We start from the raw sequence: 24,215 nt of genomic DNA, 5'->3' as shown, positions 1-24,215 counted from the left end.
GCAGGGCCACTTTCCCTAGGAAACAACTTTTTCCTTCACTACTAGTCCCCTTACATTCCTCTATCAAACCGTGTCACTTTTTCTCAAATTACTACCACAAACTTGATAGACAAATTCACAGTGAATGCTAAGGGTTGCTAATGTCTTAAGAATGTTCAAATGTGAATGGGAAGCTGCAATGTCTTTGCTAGAATCCAGGTTAGTATGGGACTTAAGGCTTAGAGAAAGGGAGGATATAGATGGGGTGAGAATCCCGGATAATGAAGGGAATTTGAGAAGGGGCCTTTGGTGATCTCTGCATGAGAATGCTTTCGTTTATTTCTTATACATTTGAAAAAGAGGCTTCTTTCTCTCTGTTGCCCCCTCTCTGCCCCATCCATGTTCTGCCCACCTTGTTGCTGCATTCCAGGACCTGTCAGAAATAACTGTAGATGCAGAGAAAATGCCCAATTTGGTCTGGGTATAGAAACTCTTCCTGACTTGTCAAGGACCCCACAGAACTGAAACTGCTGCTATTGGAGCTCATGTTCACAGCTCCCTTGGACACTAAAATTAACAGATGGGACACTTCAATCCAAGGCACAGTTGTCAAAAACCACAGTTTAAATCAGTCACAGACAACTGTTTCATTCCCCACACTTGCCTGGGTGTAACAACTGCAGGAATGCCTCTGCTTAAATTACACCCAGTGACACCACAGGGAGAGACATGTCTAGGCTGCATTCATTCTCAGTCCTTCCTGAGCTTCTTTTAGAGTAGGGGTCAGCAACCTTTCCAAAATGGGGTGACAGGGTTCTGATCCATGTATGCAAACAATGGCATGGTGGGAAGGTGATGAGGTAGGGGCAGAGTAGAGTTATACTGAGCCTTGCAGAAGGGGATGTAGTCATCAATTGGCCAGAAACAGAGAAGCACTGGCTGACAAGTTACAAAAATAAATGGTGAAAAAGGGATTCTACCTATAGCCTAGGTATAAGCTGTGTGGGTGTAATAATGGAGTGTCCAGCTTCAGGGTACTAGCTTTTTGATAATAGAATGCACTCATTCACGCTTGCTTTAGGCAATTGTTGAGTGACTACGTTATATTGGGCATTAGATATATAGACATGAATAAGACACAGCTTCTTCCTTCAAGGAAGGAACTATTGAACTATTCTTCCAGCTTAGAGCTCACTGTCATTCATTCCATTAGCACTTGGCAAGTGGGAGATACTGCACTGCACTGATTGGTGGTGGTATGCAGACATTCAGAGAAAAATCAGATGAGGTCCTTGACTGCAAGGGGCTTGCAGTATAGCAGCATAGAAGCACAAGTAAACATTTCCATTATGGGTAGCAGTCCACACAGCAGACTCATAGAATGACAAAAACCCTAAACTGCACTCTGACCTCAGAATCAGCCCTTAAGTCCTGACTGAAAATACCATGAGAGCATTTCAAGCATGGAAAGCCAAGACATAGTGGCAAAAACGGGTCTGCATGAAGGATCTCTGTGAGTGAGACCCCAGTGGAAAGAAGGAGCCATCAAAAAAGGATGTACTTTTCTTTGAAGGGAGGAGAGAACTTCCACTTTGCATATGGCCCTGTTTAAAAACCGATGGAGTTTGTGAACTCAAAAGGCTTCCATAGCCTTGGCAGCTCATGTCAAGGCGCCTTGGATGATCACTGATGTCATAAACAAGAGTGTCAGTTGTTAAATCAACAACAGCAGTCACTGTGCACGTGCTCCCCATGCTGGACCTCTGTCCTTAATGAGTTGTACTATGAGAATTAATGGTAAAACTTGTCTTCAAACTGTACTTTATACCTTGTGTGTTTGTGTGGGTACAAATAGTTGAAATTTCTCCTTAGTAAAGAGTTGGTCTTCTGTATATAAAGTCAATTAAAAACGAATCTTAATGGAAAATGGAACAGGAGAGGGAGTGTGGGAGGTGGGATGGGAGTATAGGTGGGAGGGCGGGGATAGGGGGAAGAAACACTATATCCCTAAAAGCTCTACATATGAAAATTTGTATTCATTAAATAAAAACCTTCAAAAAATCATTCAATGTGGTAAGGGACATTTGAATTAGGTGGATCTCTAAGATATCTTCTGATTTAGGATCCTTGATCTATAGGGATAATGCTATAGATTTTGGGAAGGTCATGTCTCAAACACAAGGAAGCACTTGGTAAACATATTTTTGTTTGGGGACCAATTTCTTTCACCTTTTCCTTTATGTGAGAAAAATAAATTCAAGGTAGTGAAATGAAGCAGGGAGGGCTCCTGATGTATGTATTATGTTCTACTTATGATTCATGGGCTTCAAAACTTCTGAATTTGATAACCATCCTTTCAAATCCTCACTATCTTGTACCAGCAGTTCTCAATATGGGGGTCTCTAAAGATAGTAACCGGTGCCCTCAAGATATTTTTCAATATTAAACAAGTATAATATGAATTGTATAGTCAGCCAAGACAAAGCCACAGAGGGCTAAGTACAATATCATATTTCTTTGCTTTTGACTAAAATTATACTACTATTAGCTTGGCGTGGTTATCTCATGTGGAGCAGAAGTTGTAAGTGAGTAAAAAATTGAGAAAATTAGTTATTCCATCATAAATGTAGCTTTGCTAGATAAAAATCTTTCCAAACGTGGGGCCCTTGGGGAAAAGATAATAAAAAGGGATCCGTGGTGGTGAAAAGGTTGGAAATCACTGGCCTCCATGTCTAGAAGCCAAAGTTTGGCTGCAGATTCAAAGCCCATGACCACAGAATCCTGGGATTATTGGCATCTGACACCCCTGATGTGGCTCCTGTTGGAAAAGCAAACATGCTTCCTGCCCAGCTTTCTAAAGTGTTATACATTAACCAGCTTACAAAGCACCATTCACGGGTAGACAGGTTTTTTTTGGATCGTGGTTTACTGTGTTTTTGTACCTGCAGTGAAAGAACGTTTCAGAGGAAGCATAGGCTTGCCTGAAATCTACAAAGCTATGCTATTGCTGGACAAGCACAGAGCTCCTTATAATTTACAGAGCTGGAACAAGCTGTCCACACCTTTCTCCTTTTCATCGACGGTCTTCATCCAGTACCTCTGAAAACGCACATTCCATGAACACACATGTAAAAGAAACTAAGAATACCCATTGGATATAAGCAAAGGAGGAGGGACTCTGGAAGTTGGGAAATGAGGGAGGAAGTCTGAAGGAACCTTGTCAGAGAATCATTCCCACTCTTCTCGTTGCCTGAAAAAGTTCTCTGGAGGAGGCTTAGGAGAAGAGCTCTGGAAAACTTAAGGAAGAAGGGAGATGAGCTTCACAAAGAGAAGAGGGGCTTCTAGAAACACTGATTTCAGCCCATATTTTATTTTTTTATAAAAATTTAATTGTGGGGCAGGCATTTGGTGCAGCGGTTAAGACACCTATATTCCATTTTGGAATGCCTGGGTTCAAGTTGCAGCTCTGCTTCCAGCTTCCTACTAATATAAAACTGGGAGTCAGCAGGTGGTGGCTCAGGTACTTGAGCCCCCGCAACCCATATAAGGAGACCTGGGTTGAGTGCCTGGCCTCTGACTTCTGCCTGGCCCAGCCCTAACTGTTTCAGGCATTTGGGGAGTGAACCAGTAGATGGAAGATCTGTCTCCCCTTTTTTCTCTTTCGGCCATTGAAATAAAGAAAAATAAATAACAATTTGACAGGCAGAGATAGACAGTGAGAGAGAGAGAGAGAGAGAGAGAGAGAGAAAGGTCTTCCTTCCGTTGGTTCACTCCCCAAATAGCTGCCACAGCCAGCGTGCTGTGCTGATCCCAAGCCAGGAGCCAGGTGCTTCCTCCTGGTCTCCCATGCCGGTACAAGGCCGAAGCACTTGGGCCATCCTCCACTGCCTTCTCGGGCCACAGCAGAGAGCTGGACTGGAAGAGAAGCAACCGGGACAGAATTGGCACCCCAACCAGGACAAGAACCCAGGGTGCCGAGGCCGCAGGCGGAGGATTAGCCTAGTGAGCTGTGGCGCCAGCCAATAAATAACAATTTTTAAGTTTAAAATTTAATTATGATAAAATATTAATAAGTTTTTTATTATTTTTTAAAGATTTATTTTATGTATTTGAAAGACAGAGTTACAGAGAGAGGTAGAGCCAGAGAGAGAGAGGTCTTCCATTCCGCTGGTTCACTACCCAAATGGCTGCAACAGCCAGATCCAAAGCTGGGAGCCAGGAGATTTTTCCGGGCCTCCCACATGGGTGCAGGGACCCAAGGACTTGGGCCATCATCTACTGCTATCCCAGACCACAGCAGAGAGCTGGATTGGAAGACGAGCAGCCGGGACGTGAACTGTGCCCACATGGGATGCCAGCACTGCAGGCTGTGGCTTTAACCCACTGTGTCACAGCACTGGCCCCTATTATTTTTATTTTTAAGATTTATGGCCGGCACCGCGGCTCAATGGGCTAATCCTCCGCCTTGCGGTGCCTGCACACCAGGTTCTAGTCCCGGTCGGGGCACCGGATTCTTTCCCGGTTGCCCCTCTTCCAGGCCAGCTCTCTGCTGTGGCCCGGGAGTGCAGTGGAGGATGGCCCAAGTGCTTGGGCCCTGCACCCCATGGGAGACCAGGATAAGCGCCTGGCTTCTGCCTTTGGATAGGTGTGGTGCGCCGGCTGCAGTGCTCTGGCCGCGGCGACCATTGGAGGGTGAATCAACGGCAAAGGAAGACCTTTCTCTCTCTCTCTCTCTCTCTCTCTCTCTCACTGTCCACTCTGCCTGTCAAAAAAAAAAAAAAAGAAGAAGAAGAAGAAGATGAAGATTTATTTGTTTATTTGGAAGAAAGAGTTACACAGAGAGAGATGGAGAGGCAGAGAGAGAGAGAGAGAGAGGGGTCTTCCATCCTTTGTTTCACTCCCCAGTTGGCCACAACGGCCGGAGCTGGTCCAGTCTGAAGCCAGGAGCCAGGAGCTTCCTTTAGGTCTCCCACATGGGTGCAGGGGCCCAAGGACTTGGGCCATCTTCTGCTTTCCCAGGCCACAGCACGGAGCTGGACTGGAAGTGAAGCAGCCAGGACTTGAACCGGCATCCATATGGGATGCTGGCACTGCAGGCGGCGGCTTTACCCAATCTGCCACAGCCACAGCACCGACTCCACTCCTAAGATTTACAATCTTAACCATTTTTTTTTGGCCAGGCAGTGAGAGAGAGAGAGAGAGAGAGAGAGAGAGAGAGAGAGAGTTATAGACAGTGAGAGAGAGACAGAGAGAAAGGTCTTCCTTCAGTTGGTTCACTCCTCTAATGGCCGCTACGGCCGGTGCTGCGCCAATCCAAAGCCAGGAGCCTAGTACTTCCTCCTGGTCTCCCATGCGGGTGCAGGGCCCAAGTACTTGGGCCATCCTCCGCTGCCCTCCCAGGCCACAGCAGAGAGCTGGACTGGAAGAGGAGCAACTGGGACAGAATCCGGCACCCCAACCAGGACTAGAACCCGTGGTGCTGGCGCCGCAGGTGGAGGCAGAGGATTAGCCAAGTGAGTAGGCCAATCTTAACCATTTCTTAGTGTACAGTTCAGTAGTATGAAGTATTCACATTACTATGGAATAGATCTCCAGAGCTTTTCCATCTTATAAAATGGAAACTTTTTTATGTTTATTAATAATATAGATAACAGATTGCATGAATTTCACAGACATGATTCTAAGAATGCAACAATACATTTCTCCTTTTTTTCCCTTCAAATTTTTTTGTCATAACACAGTTTCATTTCTTTTATAATCTCAGGCTCAGTATTCCTCTAAACAAAGAACTCTATAAGTAAAAGTGAAATAGGTCCCTCTATATTCACTAAACAATAATTTCTCCATTTTATCCTTCCCTCAGTCTCTGGTAACCATCATTTTACTTCCTGTTTTATGAATTTGACTACTTTATGCACCTCATATTTATGGAATCATACAGTAATTGTCTCTTTGTGACTGGTTTATTTCCCTTAGCAAAATGTCCTCAAGGTTTATCCACATTGTGACCTTTGCCAGAATTTCCTTCCTTTGTAAGGCTGAATAAAATTCAGCTGTATGGACATACCACATTTTCTTAACTATGCGCTTGTTTATGAATACTTGAATTACTTCCATTTTGCCTATTGTGAATAATGCCACAATGAGCATGGGTGTAGAAATATCTCTTTGGGGTGCTGCTTTCAATTCGTTTGGATATATGCTCACAAATGAGATAGCGGAATCATGTAGTAATTCTATTTTTATTTTTTTGAGGAACCACCATATTGTTTTCCATAGCAGCTGTACCATTTTATATTTGTGCTCACAGTACACAAAATTTCTAGTTTCTCTATATAGTCATCAACGTTTGCTCTTTTCTGAGATTCATCTGATAATAGCCTTCTTAATGGGTGTGAGTTGATATATCACTGGGATTTTGATTTTGATTTCCCTAATTATTAGTGCTATTGAGCATTTTTTTGCTTCTTGGTCTTTTGTGTATTTTCTTTGGAGAAATATCTATTCAAGTCATTTTCCCATTTTTAAATCATGTTATTTGATTTTTGTTGTTGGCTTGTAAGAGCTCTTTGTATATTCTAGATGGTAATCCCATATCAGGTTTGTAAATATTTTATCCCATTTCATAGGTTGGCTGTTTATTCTATTGATGGCTACTTTTGATGCTGTAGCCCACATTCAAAAATTTATTTTTAAAATAATGAATAAAATTGTATATATTTATGGAGTAGAATATGATGCATTGAAATATGTATACATAATAGAATGGCTAAAACAAGCTAATTAACATATGTATCACTTCTCATGTTTATCTTTTTTTGTGATGAGAACATCAGCCCATGTTTTCCATTTGTTTTAAATTTTTATTTGAGGGCAGGAGGAGAGAGAGAGAGAAAGAGAGATCCATTGCTGGTTTACTCTCCAAATGCCCACAGTATCCAAGCCTGGGCCAGGCTGAATAGAGCTGTGAGCCAGGAATGCAATCCAGGTTTCCCATGTAGGTGGTAGGGACCCAAGTACTTAAACCTGCTGCTTCCCTGGGTGGGCACTGGCAGAAAGCTAGAATTGAAAGTGGAGCAGGGACTCAAATTCAGGGACTCAGATACAGGATGCGGACATTCCAACAGGACTCCTAATCACTGTCCCAAATATGTTTTTTTTTTTTTAAGATTTATTTATTTTACTTGAAAGTCAGAGTTACACAGAGAATCTTCCATCCACTGTTTCACTCCCCAGTTGGCTGCAACGCCAGGAGCTGTGCCGATCCAAAGCCAGGAGCCAGGAGCTTCTTCCAGGTCTCCCACGTGGCTGCAGGGGCCCAAGGACTTGGGCCATCTTCTACTGCTTTCCCAGGCCATAGCAGAGAGCTGGATCGGAAGTGGAGCAGCCGGGACACGAACTGGCGCCCACATGGGATGCCGGCACTGCAGGTGGCGGCTTTACCTGCTCCTCCACAGCGCCGGCCCTCCAGTCCATGTTTTTAAAGACAAGGGAAATGCCTAAATATTGAGAAGGAACATAGGAGGAATGATTAGATTTTGGTCAGCTTGAATAATTTCTCCAAGTCCCAAGTTCCATGGTCTTGAGTTCCAGCCCTCTCTGTGATGCTCCTCTGGAGACCATCCCAAGCTTTGAGGACACTGGTTCGTCTTTACCCTGTGAGCTCTGAGTGACTTCTAGGTACAACATACCCCATTCTAAGTATTTTCCACCTTCAACACCCACAACTGCCTTGCTGCTTTCTCCACACTTGTCTGATCTGCCTTTTCAGACAGCAGCTTCTTCAGACAATAGTCTCAAGTTCACCTGTAACCACTTCACCATCTCAGCTAGGGAAGAGGCTACACTGTGCTTTCATGGCAGGTCTTAGTGTAGAGGCCATTTCACAGATAAAAATGTTGCAGAGGGGCACATTGGCCTAATGGAAAGACCACCAGACCATCACATCCTGGTTATGTGAGTGATGACAGGTCACTTCACGTCTCTGAGCCCCACTTTCCTTCTGTAAATGTGAGGACAACCTAGCCACCCGTGGTGAGGCTGGTGAGGGATAAAAATGTGGGGGGACACCACAGGTGGGCTCAGCAGTTGTTCCTCGTGCTAGGCCTGGACTTTTCAGCCAGAATGATGCACACTCAGCCACGAGCCACTCTACTGAGGTAGCACAGCACTTACGGGCAGGGACAGAATTCCCTCAGCGGGCCCTCACTGCTGGTACCTTCATGCCACAGCCCAGGCTGTGAGAGAGCATGCCACTGGTGTGCAGGAGTCCCCCAGACCCCCACCTGCAGTGATTCCAGTCAGTGGCCCTCAGCATGTCCTGGCCCCTGGTCCAGAGCCCTTCCTATCCTCTGAGTCACTTCTCTGCGGCCAGAACTAAACCTTTTCTCCCTCTCTCTCCAGCAGATTTAATCCTTCACTGAGCCCAGTGATTCCACCTCCTGAGAGTCGGCCCAGTCTGTCACCTCCTTCCCTTGACCAAGCTGCCATCATTTGTCACCTGGATCCTGATATCAGCCGCCATTACTCTGTCTGCTGCTCTGCCGTCCCGCAGGTCGCATCTCCACGCCTCAGCAGCAGGAGTCGTCTATGTACAACTTTTATCTGCTCCTCTCCCTTCTGCTTACAACTCTTTAATGGCTCCCTGGCTGCTCTTCAGGGGGAAATTCAAACTCTGCAATGTAGCTTATAGGCCCCATGTTGTCTGGCCTCTGTCTGCCGCTCTGGTGTCATCTCTCAGCACCTCCGCTCCAGCACGTTGTGAACTTTCAGTTCCTCCGGTGGTGCCTTTTCTCAGAGCCCTCACATGTGCTTTTCCCCTTACCTGAGCAGTCTTCCTCCCTCCAGCTAACTTTTGGTCACCTTCAAATCTCAGCTAAGATATCATTCCTCCGGGAAGCCTCTGCTAACTGCCTGCCGCTTGAATTAGGTGCTCCATTCTGATTGCTCTGCCATTCTATCCTGCCTGGGTCACAGCACTGGGCACATTGTATTGCAGTTACTGTCTATCTCCACTAGACTCAGAGCCCTGTGAGAGGAAGGGCCATGTCTATCTGTCTCGTGGAGCCTAGTGCACTCCCCGGCACACAGCATGCTGCATGTGCATCACATGGATGAAACCCAGTTTTGCCACCCAAGGTCTCCATCTGCTCACTCTCTGCACCTCACATCCTGGGCTTGTCTGCCTCACTGAGGACCTTTCTGATCTCCAGACCCATTGCACGTGGGTCATGCCTCTTTGCCTTTGTTCACAGTGACCTTTCTAGCTGCAATGCCTTATCCTCCCTTCCTCCCTTTCCCTGGTTTCCCAACAAACTCCAACTTGTTGTTTAAGCCTCAGCTCAAGTTTCACCTCCTCAGTGAAGCTGCTGCTTAAACGAGGACCATTAAAATAAAGATTTATTCTAGGCAGGGTAATTCTTAGCTCATTCTTCATCATTAATGCTTTATTATACCAACTCCAATATCTAGCAGGCTTCGTCACCACCCCCCTTTCCCAGCAGTTACACTGCCTCTCCTCTGGGCTCTCTCAGCTCATTGCAGCACCTCACAATACCACTTCCTCAATGGTTTGGGGGATGGGGTTTGTTTATTTAGCTTAGGTTCCCCACCACACACCCGGATGAGGTAGGAGGACATTGCATGACCTTAACACCCCTGGCTCCGTGAGAGGGGCCCCTTGACTCATTTCTTCCAATAAAATGAGACATAAATTCTGTCCCCTCCCCCATCCTTTGTCTTTTCCTCACCAGGGTGCCCACTCATTACTGAGACAAGCCAGGGCTCCTTGGCTTTCAGGAAGCCTCGTTTTTCTAATTAGCCTTTGATTAGAAACAGTACCATTACAGCTGGGCTGCTTTTGTGTGCCTGCTGGTGGTGGGCAGCTTGGTCATATGGAAAAAGCACTGTCCAGGAGTCAGGATTCCCAATGCTAGCACATCTTTGGCTCCAAGTATTTGAGTGTGGGTGACTTCCTTTCCTTCTGTGAGCCTCCAGCTTCCTCTTCTTCTGAAGAATGAGGGGCTTGGATGCAGTATCTTGCTAATCCAAGTATGGCCCAGAAGCATCGAACATCAGTGGGCAGCTTATTAGAAATGCAGAACCTTGGCCCCGAATAAAATCTCCTAACTCAGACCACATGCTCAGAAGATCCCCAGGAGATGCTAGGGTTAAGTGCCAGAGATGGCCCAGATGAAGGGCTCACTTCATTTCCACTGAGGCTCTTACTCAATACACAGCTTCCCAGGCCACAGTCCTGGAGACTTAAATGAAGTATTGTCCCTGAACAAGTACCCCAAGTGACTCACATCCCTGGAGAAGTTTGGGATGCACTGTACAAGCGGCTTAGAAAGACATTCCCACCAGGGTCAGTGTTGCGGTGTACTGGGTTAAGCTGCTGCCTGTGACACTGGCATCCTATATAGGCACCAGTTTGTGTCTCAGCTGCTCCACTTCCAATCCAGCTCCCTGCTAATGGCCTGGGAAAGCAAGCAGAAGGTGACTGAAGTGCTTGGGCCCATGCCACCCAGGTGGGTAACCTGCATGAAGCTCCTGGCTCCTGGCTCTTGGCTTCAGCCTGGCTCAGCCCTGGCTGTTACAGTCATCTGGGGATCGAACCAGTGGATTTAAGGTCTTTCTTTGGCTCTCCCTCTCTCTCTCTGTAACTCTGACTTTCAAATAAATAAATAAATTTTTTTTAAAAGAAAGGCACTTCCATCATTAGCATTTGAAATTCTATACGCACTGGTTCAACACTGGGTAAAGTCAGTAGTGGCACCTAGTTCAGAACTCCAGGACTTACCTTTCTCAGAGTTTGGAGGAACTATTTTCTGAATCATTGAGGGATGTGCAGACAGCAAAACGGAGTGAGATAACAGCAACTTAAGCCAAGTCTTCTTGATTGGAGAAAATCAGGAGCCTCTGAGGTTCAAAGAGAAATGAACTGCTCTCCCAAGGCTGTCTCCTCAGAGCAGTCAGGCTTGGTGTAACCAGAATGCTTGAAAGGCCTTCTTTAAAGTATGGGATTGGGGTGGGGGGTTGGAAATGAAAGGTAGATCATCTGTTCTCCACAGGTAAGGGATCCAAGAGAAAGGGGCTCGGCAAATTGACAAGGAAATGTGGGGGAAATCTGTCCCTGAAAGGTATCCTATTTTCCCAGCTCTCAGAACAGATGTGTGGCTTGACAAAGGATGTTTTCTGATTTAGGAGTGTATTATGTAAATTCTTTTTAGAAACGTATCAAAACGAAATCAAATTTAGTTCTATGTTTAACAAATCACCTTTATTTGGAAAAGGGGAAAAAATTACATAAGATCAGGACTGCCCTGGAAAGTTCATGTTAGAAAGTTGCCAGTTTTTCTCCATGTTTGGGTTTGTTTTTCTTATAAATATGCCTTAAGTTCCGTTGCTGGTAGGTTTTGGCTCCTTCTGAGATTTAGACAGGTGGAGAGAATGTGGAAGGGCATTCAGAGGGTATTTTTGTAGGCAGGAAAGAAGGGTGGACTCTGTCAGCAAGAATGAAGTGTGAATGAGCATTGCAGAGCCAGGGCTGAGTCGGGGTGCCGGAGTGGGGGTGGGGCGAGGGGGGGTGTATGAGAAGCGGCAGAGGTGTTCCCAGCAGAGGACCAGGTCTGCAAACAAGAAACATTCAGCTAAATGGCCCAAATCAGGGCTATCCCTCTCTGCCACTTCCTGCCTCCATCCCATCTGCCCACCGCATCCTACCACTTCTATATAGACAGCTCCTTATCTCCACCATCTTTCTACCATCCCTGCTCTGGCCTTAATGAAGGGTGTCTTCATATCCCCATCTGGACATTTGCAATGGCTGTGAAGACCCATTCCTGCAAGACTTTACCTATGCAAGATTTTCCTCTCAGGCTTGAAAAGGCTGTTTTTCCTCTCTGAAAAGTAAATATAGGGCGATCTTCCTAAAATTAGCATTCTGTTGAGTCTGTTCAAGGAGAGAAGTGAACTGTAATACAAGTGGCCCACGAGATCATATATGCTACCTCAGTTCTCACTGAGTCCTGGGGGAAAGGAAGTGGAAGTCATAGGAGTAGGGCCTTCTCAAACTCAACTGAGGGCTGCAGAATCTTCTTGGAGGGCTTTTTCAACATAGGAATCACTGGGCCCCACCTCCAGAGTTTCTGATCTGTGTATGTGTGGTGAGGTCCAAGGATGTGTATTTCTGACAAATTTTTAGGTGGTGCTGATGCATTGCTCTGCAGTGCAAGGGGAGATGAGGGAGAAAGGAGAAGCTTGGTACTTTTACAAATGATTTCCTTCCAATAGCAAATATTTACTCATTTAATATTTTGAAAAAATCAACCCATACTTGCTTCTCCATTTCTCCATTCTTTCAGTGGCCACTAATCTATACTTCACAGATTATCACAATTAAGAAAGAGAATAATAGAAATAAAGATGGGTAGCTAGATTTGACTTAAGCCCCTCCTAGGATTAGTCACTTTTAAAAAAAGATTTATTTATTTATTTAAAAGTCAGAGTTACACAGAGAGAGGAGAGGCAGAGAGAGAGAGAGGTTTTCCGTCTGCTGGTTCAATCCCCCAGATGGCTGTAATGGCCAGAGCTGCGCTGATCCGAAGCCAGGAGCCAGGAGCTTCTTCCGGGTCTCCCATGTGGGTGCAGGGGCCCAAGGACTTGGGCCATCGTCTACTGCTATCCCAGGACATAGCAGAGAGCTGGATTGGAAGAGGAGCAGCTGGGACACGAACTGGCGCCCATATGGGATGCCGGCACTTCAGACCAGGGTGTTAACCCACTGCGCCACAGCACTGGCCCCCTAGGATTAGTCATTTTTAATTTTGCCTTCTTAGGGCTTTCAAAACAAATGCATACTTATACTCTACTATTACTAACATTTAATAAAAGAAAGGACATTTTTAGAACAAAAGGTAAAAAGGATGTGATCTGAAAACTAAAGATAGGCCATTAAATGAAATGTATTTACTTCTTTTTTAAAAAATTACTACTATGAGCCGGCGCCGTGGCTCAATAGGCTAATCCTCCACCTTGCGGCGCCGGCACACCGGGTTCTAGTCCCGGTTGGGGCGCCGGATTCTGTCCCGGTTGCCCCTCTTCCAGGCCAGCTCTCTGCTATGGCCAGGGAGTGCAGTGGAGGATGGCCCAGGTGCTTGGGCCCTGCACCCCATGGGAGACCAGGAAAAGCACCTGGCTCCTGGCTCCTGCCAGGATCAGCGCGGTGCGCCGGCTGCAGCGGCGGCCATTGGAGGGTGAACCAACGGCAAAAAGGAAGACCTTTCTCTCTCTGTCTCTCTCTCTCACTGTCCACTCTGCCTGTCAAAAAAAAAAAAAAAATTACTACTATGAAGAGAACATATTTCATGTATTTCATAGGTACAGTTCTAAAAACATAACTATGAGAAAAACACACTACATTGTCTTTAGTTTTCTTTTTCCACTACGGTTTGGTGAAAATTTATTATAGACCAACACTCGTTGCTATTCCAGCATTTGGGAATCACTGTGTAAACCACCTAAACAATAATTCTCAGACTATTACAACTTGTATTACCTCCAAGAACCCTGTTTACTAGGCATGTATCTTTGCCAATTTGGGTAACTTTCATTTCTTACAGTGTGTCACTTTTTCTACCATTTTCCATGTTATTCACTGTGTTTAGAAGGTTTCTGCCCACCCAAAAAGCTTTTTATCTGTTCACAAATGTTGCTGGTTCCATAAAGCTTTCTTGACCATCATTCTGGAACATTAATTATTCCATCATTGATGTTCTCATAGCACTTGCTCCTTTTCATTGGACTCATTTATTTATGGTCTGTCTTCACTAGTTTCTAACTCCCGAAGCCCTAGATCCAAGGCCTAACAGTTTTTAAGGCACCTAGAATATACTTAGTGCTCTAACAATGTTCTAATGAAAACAATGGAGTTTGAATGCAATAGATAACCAGCACACCTTGATAAGATGGTGAAGATTATTTGTTTTATTATTATAAAATATTCATACCGATGCAGTGTGTGGCACAGCAGCTAAATTACTGCTTGGGATGCCCACAGTATTAGAGTGCCTGGTTTCAGTCCTGGCTCCTCTGCTTCCCATCCAGCTTCCTGCTAATGCACCTCCTGGGAGGGTGTGGTGATGGCTCAAGTACTTAGATCCCTGCCAGCCACATGAGAGACCTGGATTCAGTTCCAGGCTCCTGGCTTGGGCCTGGCCCAGCCCTGGCTGTTGCGGCCATTTGGGGAGTGAATCAGCAGATGGATGATCTCGCTTCTCTTTCTCTCTCTCTCTTTCTCTCTCTCTCAGCCTTTCAAATAAAATGAAGATAACACTTTTAATTTTAAAAACATAATACATTAAATTTACCCTCTTTACCACTTTTAAGCATACAGTTCAATAGCATCAAGGGTATACACATTGTTGAACAACAGATCTCTAGAAGTGTTTTATCACGCAACACTGAAACTCTGTACCCACTAAACACCAAGTCCTCTTCTTCACTCCCCTAAGCCTTGGGTAACTACCTTCCTACAGTCTATGATTTTGACTACTTTAGGTACTCTGTATAAGTGTAATCATACTGTAGCTGCCCTTTTGTGACCAAAATGATCTTTTCAAAGATTGTACTTGCAGTGGATACCAGGATAGTCAAGGGAACAAAAGTGACATGAGAATTCAGGGACAAGACAGACCTCATGGTAGTGAGTATAAAGTCTACCAGCCAGAAGCCTAGCTAGTCTGATGGTTGTATCCAACTTTTCTTTGGATGAAACACCAAGAAATCCCATCTCCATCTATTTTCTTTGTCTCTACCAAATGGATGGTCATGGGACTAGTTGATAAAATAATGTATGGGGGAAGTTATCCTAATCACCTCAGTCCTTGGGCAAGCCAAAGGGATATTGGCATCTTTGCTTCTCTAAACACAGGTCTGGTGGGAGCTACAGGATTGGTTCTCACAGAATTGTCAGTTTTGTCAAACTGTTCTCCAATATCTCAGCCTCCTCTTTCTGGGCCCTTTCTTCCCTCCCTCTCCATTAATCTCTCCAAGCCCAGTTCCTTGTGTTCTCAATCCCATTAAAACCGATCTGAGAAAAGGATTTAATTAGTTACTTATCTAAAAGAGTGAATAAGATAGCTGTGTGTTCTCTCTCCCATAGAGTAGCTGAACCATCAGCCTACTGAGGAAAAAACTACACTGTTTAAGGAATTGCAGGCAACAGTTGAAGGTACATTTGAGGGATGTAGAGTATGTGTTGGGCCTCTGAAATCACAATAAGTGACTGACAATGCTGATGACAAAGAATGCTCTTGGCTAATGTATTTTATATACAGGAAGAAGTCATCTGAATCCTGCTCAACTTTGGAAGATCTGAGTTTGTATATGTTGTATGCATGCTGGGCTGTTATTTATGGTGTTTTCATCATACATTGACCCTCAGCTTCCTCATCTGTAAAATTACAGTGTTGGACAAAATAATGTCTAATTTTCCTACCAGCTAGGACAATTTGTGGTTACATGATCATCTGTCCAATAGTTAAAAGAAAAGAGAGGATGCCAGCCAGAAATATTGAAATCAAACTTTATTTTTGGAAAATGACATTACACACATCTTGCAAATGTACACAGAAATGAGAATGCGATGGAGAACAGAGTTTGAGAGCCAAAATGATTGTAAGAGCAGCTCTTTGCTGCCTAGTATTGAATGCTATGAATGTAGCATTCAACAGTTCACAACACCTTACACACATGGGAAACTTCTCTAGACGACCTCGAAGTCCTCTGACCAAAGAAAGCCCTCATCAAATTGTGAAGGAGATGTGGGGAGAGGGATGCTAACAGGCACGGGAATTGTAAAGGGTCTGCTCCAGCTGGTTTATGTGGGCCTCACTAAACATACCAGTTCAAAGGAGAACAGCAAACCAAAAAGGAGAATGCCTTCTGGAAGTACTGCTTTTCAATAGCAGTCTAAGTGTGGACTAGGCATTGCCTGGGAAACAGACAGTAATGTATACGAATCTGTATCTTGTCTTTTCCAGCTATAAACTATTCTAAAGGAGTGGATGACATCCCAAAATATCTATTGTATTTCTCTTCTGCTTGTCTGTTTCCAAACAATCATTGATCATTGATCAAGCAGAGCCTTCTGAGATCTCCAAGTACCCCAAACTGCTACAGAAATAAGGAATATCATTTTCCATTGTCTTTGGGTTATATGTGATTCTGAGAACTAGTCAATTTTGTAATATAATCAAATAGTAACAGACACTCCCAGTTTACCACTGATTTTTATGCAAAGGAGAGTCTTTGATCACGATGTCATTCTTTAAAAAGTGGTCATTAAACGCTGAGAGATTGTTGGGAAATGCCTTTTCCCACTCCCTTTTTGGTTTGTTTGTTTTTTGCTGACTTTACTTGACAAGAATTATTGGCCCTCAAATCAGCTATTTACAACTATAAGACATCTGGGAGCAGGGAGGAAGAGAGGGCAAGGGAAGTGGGAAGAGGATCCACAAGGAAGAATATATTCTTTTCAGAGGTTAAAATGATTTATTTAAGAAACGAGATGTACAATACCATGCATTTACTCTCCAAAGCTAGTCACTAGCAAGCTAATGCCTCTAACACTACAACCACCAATTACAGCTGTTTTGCTACAGTTACTCAATTCTAACTACAGCTATAGGGCACAAAGGGTGGGCTGACTCCATTTTAAGCTTTATCCCTTTGAAAATGGCCATAAAAGCATTTTCTGTACAAGTTCAATGGCACAAAAAGGTGACCAAAATGTTTTAAAGAACTTACCACAAGTGAAAAATGCAAAATTCAATCAAAACATGCATTAGTTGTGTACAAGTCATAAGGGATCATTGGCTTCAAGCTGCAATATATTACAGGACCATACATTGGAGACATTTAGCATAACCTCTTACTTGGTCAAATCCCTTTAAGATAACTTCTAAAGAGAAGTCATTGGAAACGTTGACATTCCATATGTTATTGCCAAGCAGTGACATTCGGAAGAGCTGTGTATTTTGTTGAATAAATTAGCATATATAAGCTGCCTTCTTTAGGTCCGTTAATTACTGTTACACGGACTGCTTGTATAGGATCATGAACAATTGGTGTCAAAAGCAAATGTTTACGTGAATTTCTCAGAACACAGTGAAAACTACATTTCAATTAAGTGAATGTTCCTTTAAATAAAATGGATTTGTTAAATAACTCTTTTATTTAAATCATGCCCAATTGCCTACCAGTTTAGCTAAAACAATTCAACAGTTGGCAAGCCAAAAATATAAGGCTATTACAGATTGTTTAACATGTAAAGGTAAAACTTAAAAACAAATTGCTCCTCCTGACCCCACCCAGCCAAAGTAAATGACAAAAGAAATTACCTGTGGCCTCTCATTATATTATATTGCAGCTTTTAAAACTATAAGCAATTGAATAAAATCAATTATATTATTTAGCTGATATGAATCCATGGGTGGATTTTTCTGTTCAGCTGATTATTTTTCTGAGCACACTTCACGGCTCCACAACATGGCAGACTAAGAAGGAACCACACAGTATTCTGTACAGTGCTTGGAAGGCAAAGACATAAAAATACATGAACTATATAAAGGAAACTGCTTTAGAGGATTTGTTGAGGCTAGGGTTGAAGAAGAAAGAGACCAGGACCAGATTGATTCTCAACTATACGTTTCTCACTGGCCTGGGGTAGGACCAGGGATGTTTGAGTCTAGAAATAGTTTTTCATCAATTCCAAGGCAAAACAATTGGCTAAGACGACATATGCCCCCTGCCTAGTCAAGGAGGAAGGAAAATATTAAAAGAAAATAATAAAAAGAGGGAGGGAAAATTATGCAGAACAAAGGATGGATGTTTGTTCCATGGAAGAGAGGGTGATTAACACAGAGTATAAAGTAAGAACAAATTTAGGAATTAGGGAGAGAAAGAAAAGACAAAGAGAAACACAGAGGAATTAGAGTGGCAAAAAGCCATTTATCCCTTCAGGTTATTAACTCAGAAATGGGAAATTCCAGTCACTTCAAGTCTTCACCTTAGCCAACAGGGTGCTTTCTCTGACTTCTGTTATGCTGTCTGACCTCTCCAAACCAACCGACACTTCTGATCAGGAGCAGAAAAATTCCTCAGTTCCCAGTAGGAATTCCATACTCTGGATCCCCAGGCATCCAAGGTGAGAAAAAAAAATCACCTCTGATTCCTGAAGATGTAGAAACCAAAAATCTGAGGGATAAAATGTTAACCTCATCAAATGATAGCCGGTGTCACTCTAGCCACACCAAAATGGGAGGTCTGCTGGATCCTTAAGAAGGAAACAAGTGGGAAATACCACCAAGAGTCTGACTATTAAGACCACACTAGGCCTTTGGGGATGATGGTAAGCACTGGGGCCCTGGATATGGGAGACAGAGAGGGAAGCACCTTTTCCTGAGGGAATAGGAGGGGCAATATTCTTCAGCCAGGTATACTAAAAGACACACTGATGGAGAGCGAACCTTCCAGTCTCTGAGTTGAAAAAGTAGAAAGGGTCAAGAGAAGCTGCTAATCTAGTAGGTTGCCCACTGCAGTCAATGCCTGCAGGTTTAGAAATACATTTCTTTCCCTATGCACATGTCTTGTCTGCTGTGTAGTGAGAACTTCCAGCCTTTTACCTATTAGAGAAATGAGGTCCGCTAGCCAGAAGAAGAATAAACTTGGGAATTCATTTTTAAGAAATGATCTACATTGTCTTGGTTCATAACAGGGCCAATGGAGGGCAATCCACTGAGTATTAGTAACACTCGACTGAGTCTGGGCCACCATCAGCCAGAGAACCAGATGGAAATGCCTCTGCTACCAAATGTTTGGTGTGAAGAATCCATGCACTATCCCTGCTCCTGTTGGGCTTACCTGCAAGGAAGGAGAAAGGCTGCATGGTCTCAATAAAGCAGTGGATGGTTTACATATGGGATCCTCTTCATAGGGCAGAGTTAGAGTTGTGACAATTTCTAGAGGTCATACTAGGAGAGAGACCCAGGAAGCCTAGCCCCATTGTTACAGAAAAAAAGGTCCCAAATCATTTCTAACATACTATCAATGACTGGGGTGCAAGTGCTAAAACAAAGGACTCCAGCCTCTTCTCTACTACAGATGAACTCCAAACCAATGATAGTTTACTTAGAAAACTAGTCTGGGCCTAAAAGTCAAACCCTTTAAGGCAGTGAGAGCATTACATGAGGAAAGCTTGGCCATGGATCCAAGTAGCCGTATATGGGCAGGGGCAGGTACAAATTACTGATTTTTTAAAAGAAATACCTAATGCTTTTTTTTTTTTTACAAAAAATTGGAGCACTATGAAGGAGGTCATTCAAACCACACTGTTCCTTCACACTGTGCTTCTGTCTCAGGAAGCATCTTCTCACAGATATTTCTGAGGTGGGCTCATCTTTGGGATCCTTTCCATCAGTATGTTAGAGCTCATCTGGAGAAAAGGGCATGCTTGTTTTCCAACTCCAGGAAGATGTGTTTTATTTTTAAAATAATTATTGTTATTACTATTATTATTACAGAAAAAGTAATTTAGAGTCAGATTTGGGGAGGGGGGTTGTTGATCTCTATCCAAAGTATTGAAGGGACTGGGGAAACAGACTCAATTTTGTCTGAAGCAAGCACTGGACTGCTGGTCTAATGCTTGGGCTAGGTGATTCTAAAAAGGATTTAACAGCTCACTCATCTCCATGCCTTCTTCAGATAGATAGTTACTTTAAGGCTCCTTGGCTACTTCTCATTGGGGAGGAGAAGCAGGAAGCAGAGAAAAGTATCGGAGAAGTAGATCTCTTTAAACTGAACTAATGAATACCCCTTAGTTACGAGGAAGAGCCTTTCTATGAGGAAAACTACATGTTCAGACCTCATTGCCCTGTTTTCTGCCCTGGAAGGCCACAGGATCAGTGTACACAAGATGGGTATAGTGGGTAGAGCACACAACTCACTATTTTGGTACAAACAGAAGGAGCCAATGTTTAACATCAGCCAAGGTGCATTTTAGTCACAAAACCCCTTGCTTATATCTGGAAATTGTTCCCATAATGGCAGGATGGCTATGGGGATATTGTGGATGAGGGCAACCACAGCAAGACCAGATTGTTTGCTGTAGCTGATCTCATTCCCATATTTTAGAAGAAATCATTGCCACTGAATTGTAGCCATACTAGTCTTTAAAACGCTGAAAAGCCATCTTAGAATGTCAGAATGAACGAAGCTATCATTCCACTCTTCCTTTCTTCCTTTCCCTGCTCTGGAAATAAGAAACATTCTCCTTAGCCTGGGAACACCAAGTATGGGATGACATGAAATAAGCCGACAGGGAAAACTGGTCATCCTCCATTCCGTTGGGACAAAGCAGGAATTCAGGAGGCTATTTGGAGGGCTCCTCAAGTTGGGACAAAAAGAAAAAATGCCCAGGACCCCATTGTTCCTCAGTGTCTCCCTCTCTTCAGGGACATCTGCAGCCCATGTGGATGGGAACCATGTGAATGCAGAAAGAAAGGGCCGTATTAGGTTGCTGGGTGGATTTCCCGCTGAGATCAGGACAGCAGCATATGGTTCCAAGATGCAACATGACCCTGGGAAAGAATTCTCAGGAGCCTAGTAGAAGGCAATACTGCTTAGTGGAAAACAGCCCTGGAATTAGAGCTAGGAGATGTAGGTTCTAATCCCAGCCCTGCCCCTAGCCAGCTGTGTGACCTTGGGGAAATTACTTTACCTCTATGTCTCCATTTCCTGGCTTGAAAAATGAGGAATTTAGAGTAGATGATGTGATTCTAAGGTTCCTTCCAGCTAGAAAATTCTATGATTCAATCTAGGCTAATACTAAAGTCTGTGAGGACACAAAGCAGTCATGCTAATGGCTATCCTTTCCAAAACAGTGAAGAGAAAATGAGCTTTTCTCTCAATTTACCCCTAGTTAAAACTACTTATGATGTTAGTTGTTCAGCCCAGCCCCTATATATACATTTTCCCCTTCTTTGTCCCTATTTCTATACCCTTAGGGAAGAAAACTCAGGAGGCAGGAACAAGCAACAGATGGATCGTGTGTGTGTGTGAGTGTGTGTGTATGTGTGTGTGTGTGTGTGAGAGAGAGAGAGAGGAGAAAGTACGGGGAATGGTGGCAAATGTTTGCTGAGTGTGCAGAAACCAAAATAATAGGACTGGAGAGGTATGACTGCGTTGAGTGAAACTGGGAATGAATGATGGGTGAAGGAGCTCAGTTACATACAATTTTTTTCCCTTGAAAAAATGGGCCTATTTAAAATGCAAATCACTGGAAGCCTGAATTTTGAACTATTTCAATCCCCCTTGAAGTGGTAGTTTGGAAATATTGTAATTGATTAAAAGAAAGATGTAAAATGTACTATTATCAAAAAAAAGATTACTGGTTCAAAGATCCTTCTTAAAAAATACACCAATTTAGCATTTTCTAGTGGTACATAGAACACAAACAAGGAAATGCTCATGGAGCTAGCCTGGAACCTGAGCATAAGGAAACTGGATAGTTCTTGTCCTGCAGGCCATTTCACTGCTTGTTTTCTCATTTTAAAATGAAAGTATTAGACCTGATGAGGTCTCAAAAGCTATCATGGATTGAATCTTTGGGAGGTCAGACCTGAAGTTTAAAAACAGGTCTCCCACCACTCTATCCCATCTTCTTAATTCCATGTACCGGTTTTTCCTAATTAATTACAAACTATTTGGGGAGGCACTAAGAAAACCCTGAGCTTCTAGAAAGAATAAGGGCTGAGTAAAATGGGCTTCTAATGGTTTTGAAGGAGGGGATAAAAGATATCCTTATAATTTGGGGTTCTCCATTGACACACTTAACCAGAAACCAGTGCTATCATCATCTCACTTCCAAACCAAAAACATTTCTGGTAGTTAAGAACATGTGAAACTTGTCTAGGGGCCTCTGACCTACCCCTTCCACCCTTGGGCTACCCCCTACACAACACACATCAGCAATGTCACCAAGTTGGCACTGACCCATGTTTTGATGTCCTGTAGTACTTCCTAATTATGAAGCAGCTGCAGATGTACACACACACACACACACACACCAAGCTCATTCCATTTAGGGTGGAGGAAGGACTGCAAGTCATTCAGTAGCCAATGCAGTTTGGCTTTGAATGATTCACATTTAAAAATATCTGAATAGTTACAAAGAAACAGGGAAGTCTTCATATCTGCTAAAAGCAAACACAACACTGGCATGCATGGCTTTCCCTTAAATTTTGTTGTCTTTGCCATTATGGGCTATGATTATAGATAAAAAACAGTGCTATGAACCTGTACCTCAACGACTGAGAACTATTTCAAATGATCAGTTCTTAGTAAAGACAAATCCTTTCCAATGTTAAAGACAAGGGAAAGGTTTCCGTGCCTTCAGTATGAAATATTAGGATTGTAGATAAAAAAGAGTTGCTTAAAATATGCCATAACATTTCATTTAAAATATAATTAGAATGTCTGGTCCACACTGAAATTATTAATGTAAGCATAATTGTTAAAAAGCTATCAAAACACTGATTCTATTGAATTGGCCTCTGCTATTCATTTTGTTTTCTCCTGTAGATTTCTGTTTGGCAGTGACAGCATGATTCCTAAGCTACATTATTCTTCTGCTTTTTTTTTGGTAAATTTTCTGCATGTGTTTTTTAGACAAAAGAAAAATCACCAGTTTATAAAAAAGGAGCTTGAAGAGTTTGCTCCTGAAATACAGACATGAGTTTTTATAAAAAGGATATTGGTTTCTTGCTATAAAAAGCGACGGAAAGGTGTCAGACCTGAAAACAAATTCTCACAGTGTTTTCAGTGTTGGCTGTTTACAAGGCATTCAATAGAACAGAGATAGATGGATACCATACAGTTCATGTAATAACTCAGTATGCTAGCTTCCTAGAGGAATCAGATAAACGGAGTCTCTTATTCCAAACTCTAATCAAGTGCTTATTGATTCCAAATTACTCCAGTGGCGAGGATGACCAGGAATTCACTGTGCTTTATAAATGCTACTGAAATGTCTGTGCAGTATTTTCCAATTCTGCCTAGCCCTGTACCATGATCCTAAGCACTTGGTTTCATGGGTTGCTGGTGTTTCTCCCCATTGACAACCAGAATTGGTGCCAGACAACATACTGGGGGCGTTATCAGAAGTGACAACCAAGGCTGGGGAGTTACCTTGCTATCCTCCTGGTATCCTCCAGCTTTCTTGAGATCAGGAGACAAGGAGCACTTGTGTTTGTCACTGTTGTGTCCTCCAATTAGATTCCCCCCTCCCCCACAAACACTTTAAGTGCTACATATATAATAAGAGCACTCTACAGAAGGAAGACTGTAGAGTATGAGCAATGTGGCACAGGGGAAAATAACGAAGACACCTAAGCATTCAGTAGAAAGGTCATGGACTAGCACATTTTGCACCCCTGGAGAGTTACTCCAGAGGATGGTTATCAATCTATCTCTCATAATTGGTAACTGTGGATCAGTGGCCCAGAGGAGAAATCACAGGAAAATAAACCCAACATATTACAGTGTGTTTTGAAAATAATAACAACAACAAAAACTTGAAAGCACCAATAGCCCTGTTGGATTCTTGAACAAAAGTACCCTACTTTAATGGTAGGCTTGGATTTGTACTCTGGACTCTGAACATTCTCTGTTCCTTCACATGGAATCACCAAGTGAGTCTGAGTCATCCAAGGACAGAGGCAGGTACAGATCCTGTAAGAAGAGAAAAGATAAAGTTAATTTTCCTTTTCTGGCCATCTTGAGCTCAGAAATAGTTGTTTTAGTTGTTTTCATTAATAGCTTCTCTAATTTTTTATTTTGAAGCAATTATAGATTCACACGAAGTTGAAAAAAAAATACAAGGAGTTATACTTGTGCTAAGGTAGCCTTTGCTCAGTTTTGCCCAAAGGTAGCATTTTGCAGTTTGACATGCACTCATTTGTGTGTGTATGTGTGTGTACTCCTATGAAATTTTATCACATGTGCATATTTATGTGACCATCACTACAGTCAAGATGCAAAATTTTAGCTCATCAAAGGTCTCCCTTGTGCTACCCCTTTATAGCTACAACCACCCCTTCTCCCATCCCTAAGTCTGGTAGCCAATAACTTTGATACTTCAAGAATGTTAAAAAAAAAAAAAGAATGTTATATAAATG

The 24,215-nt window shown here is 43.2% G+C and overlaps 1 protein-coding gene across 6 annotated transcripts in view; it reads right to left on the bottom strand.

Moving 5' to 3' along the window:
• Window positions 1-15,551: 15,551 nt before the first annotated feature.
• The window catches only part of DCX (doublecortin), a 133,095-nt gene continuing 124,431 nt past the window's right edge, over window positions 15,552-24,215 (bottom strand). For 3 of the 6 annotated variants that reach the window (XM_017349815.4, XM_017349813.4, XM_089324125.1), the window contains exon 7: window positions 15,552-23,769. In XM_017349815.4, coding sequence (XP_017205304.1) covers window positions 23,713-23,769 — 57 coding nt within the window. In that variant the 3' untranslated portion in view covers window positions 15,552-23,712. The remainder of the gene's footprint in view (window positions 23,770-24,215) is intronic. The other 3 variants (XM_051827263.3, XM_089324124.1, XM_089324123.1) reach the window with 2 other exon arrangements.

The sequence above is a fragment of the Oryctolagus cuniculus genome, chromosome X (genome assembly GCF_051225735.1).
Source record: "Oryctolagus cuniculus isolate XC-2025 breed Fujian yellow rabbit chromosome X, ASM5122573v1, whole genome shotgun sequence".
Taxonomy (NCBI): Eukaryota; Metazoa; Chordata; class Mammalia; order Lagomorpha; family Leporidae; genus Oryctolagus; species Oryctolagus cuniculus.
Note: the sequence above shows the minus strand (reverse complement) of the source record. Positions and strands in the feature narration are given on the sequence as shown.